The sequence below is a fragment of the Priapulus caudatus genome, unplaced genomic scaffold (assembly GCF_000485595.1).
Source record: "Priapulus caudatus unplaced genomic scaffold, Priapulus_caudatus-5.0.1 Scaffold25, whole genome shotgun sequence".
In the NCBI taxonomy this organism is placed as follows: Eukaryota; Metazoa; Priapulida; class Priapulimorpha; order Priapulimorphida; family Priapulidae; genus Priapulus; species Priapulus caudatus.
The window spans coordinates 923,712-925,171 of NW_014577086.1; the positions used below are offsets into that span (position 1 = coordinate 923,712).

Below are 1,460 nucleotides of genomic sequence, written 5' to 3' on the forward strand. Positions count from 1 at the left end.
GTATATATACATATATATACACACACATGCACGCACGCACTCACACACACATAACAATAGCATATTCTCTCTAGTTATAGTTATATATTTATGCTTCTATGTAACTATGGAAACAACAACAGCTACTACTATCGATACATCCAAACTGAACACAACAACCTACATAACCTAAAGAAGCATTTTTTTAATATAAATATCATTATTTATATTTACATACTGCAGTCCACAGTAAGACCCAGCAAAAACGTGCACAATTACATTTTGCTTGCCTTTTTTGAATTCCAATCCTGCTACGGTGTCATCCAACTCTTTCATCATGTCTTTTTCAAACTCATCCTCACTCAACTCTTCTTCACCCATGAAAAGATTAACAAACTCCTTCTTTTTCTGTGGTGTTCCATCCAACAAGGTGTCGACATCATCATCAGAGCTGTAGATATAATAATATACATATATATATATATACGTACAAGTGCATGTGTGTGCGTACGTAAGTGTGAATTAGAATGCCTTGCCAAATATTAGAAAATTTGGGCGTAGTGCAAGGTCAAAGAAGGCCCAATGATTAATTATAATCAAAATCGATTGTTTGCAGAGCTCTATAAATTATATACTCGCTTATAAAAACAAAATCGATCATCACTGCATGTCTCGTAGTCATAGACTCGTACGTAATCCACAGGCACTTATACTATGGTGATAATAAATGATGGTAAATAAATGTAAATTGTATTTACTAAATTTTGTAAAAATTTTGTAATTTTGTATTTTAAAAATTGTACTTGTTTATGTACTACCTATGCACCTAGTAATCCCATGTAGATGCCATTCAAATGCTACTCAGCAACACACAAATTCACAATCACAGCAGTGAATACCAAAATGGAGGTTAATTGTTTGTGTACAATTTGTGCTGTGATAATATGAACCGAAGAGATCATCGTGCGAATTTTGCAGTCATGCTTTCCCCCTTCTCTTTATTTTTGTTGTATGCACACAGCGGCATGTGTGCAGTTAGCTCTAGAACTATAACCCTTCGCTCCGCCAAGAAACGGAAGTGCGCATGCGTTGCGTTGATTTCTAAAAATATACCTCGGTTCAGTGTTGACTGTTGCATCGAGTGCCTACTGGCCCACAGGCACTTGAAGCGTTTCAATAAAATATAATGCTAACTAAATACGAAATCTATTTACTACCAAATTCTTAATGTTTCTATACTCTCTTTCACCTATTATTGCCGACAGTTTCCTGTAAATTCCATCCAAATCCTACGTCCAACCATACGCTGCCGGCGCTATTGCTTTCGCGGCGCGACTGTTGCACGCTTACACTAATATCAAGAGCTAATAATACCTATTATTATTAAATTATTATATTATCGTCGGGGGGGGGCACGCACCCCGCTCGCCGGCACCACCATCGTCGGGGGGACACGCACCCCAATCGCCACCACCACCATA

At 37.6% G+C, this 1,460-nt stretch overlaps 1 protein-coding gene across 2 annotated transcripts in view; it reads right to left on the minus strand.

Annotated features, from left to right (window-relative positions):
* Positions 1-430, minus strand: part of LOC106814132 (E2F-associated phosphoprotein-like) — a gene marked incomplete at its 5' end in the record, with an annotated part of 8,848 nt that extends 8,418 nt beyond the window's left edge. For both annotated transcript variants that reach the window (XM_014818430.1, XM_014818421.1), the window contains 1 exon segment: positions 270-430. In XM_014818430.1, the coding sequence (XP_014673916.1) occupies positions 270-430 (161 nt within the window).
* Between the last annotated feature and the right edge of the window lie 1,030 nt (positions 431-1,460).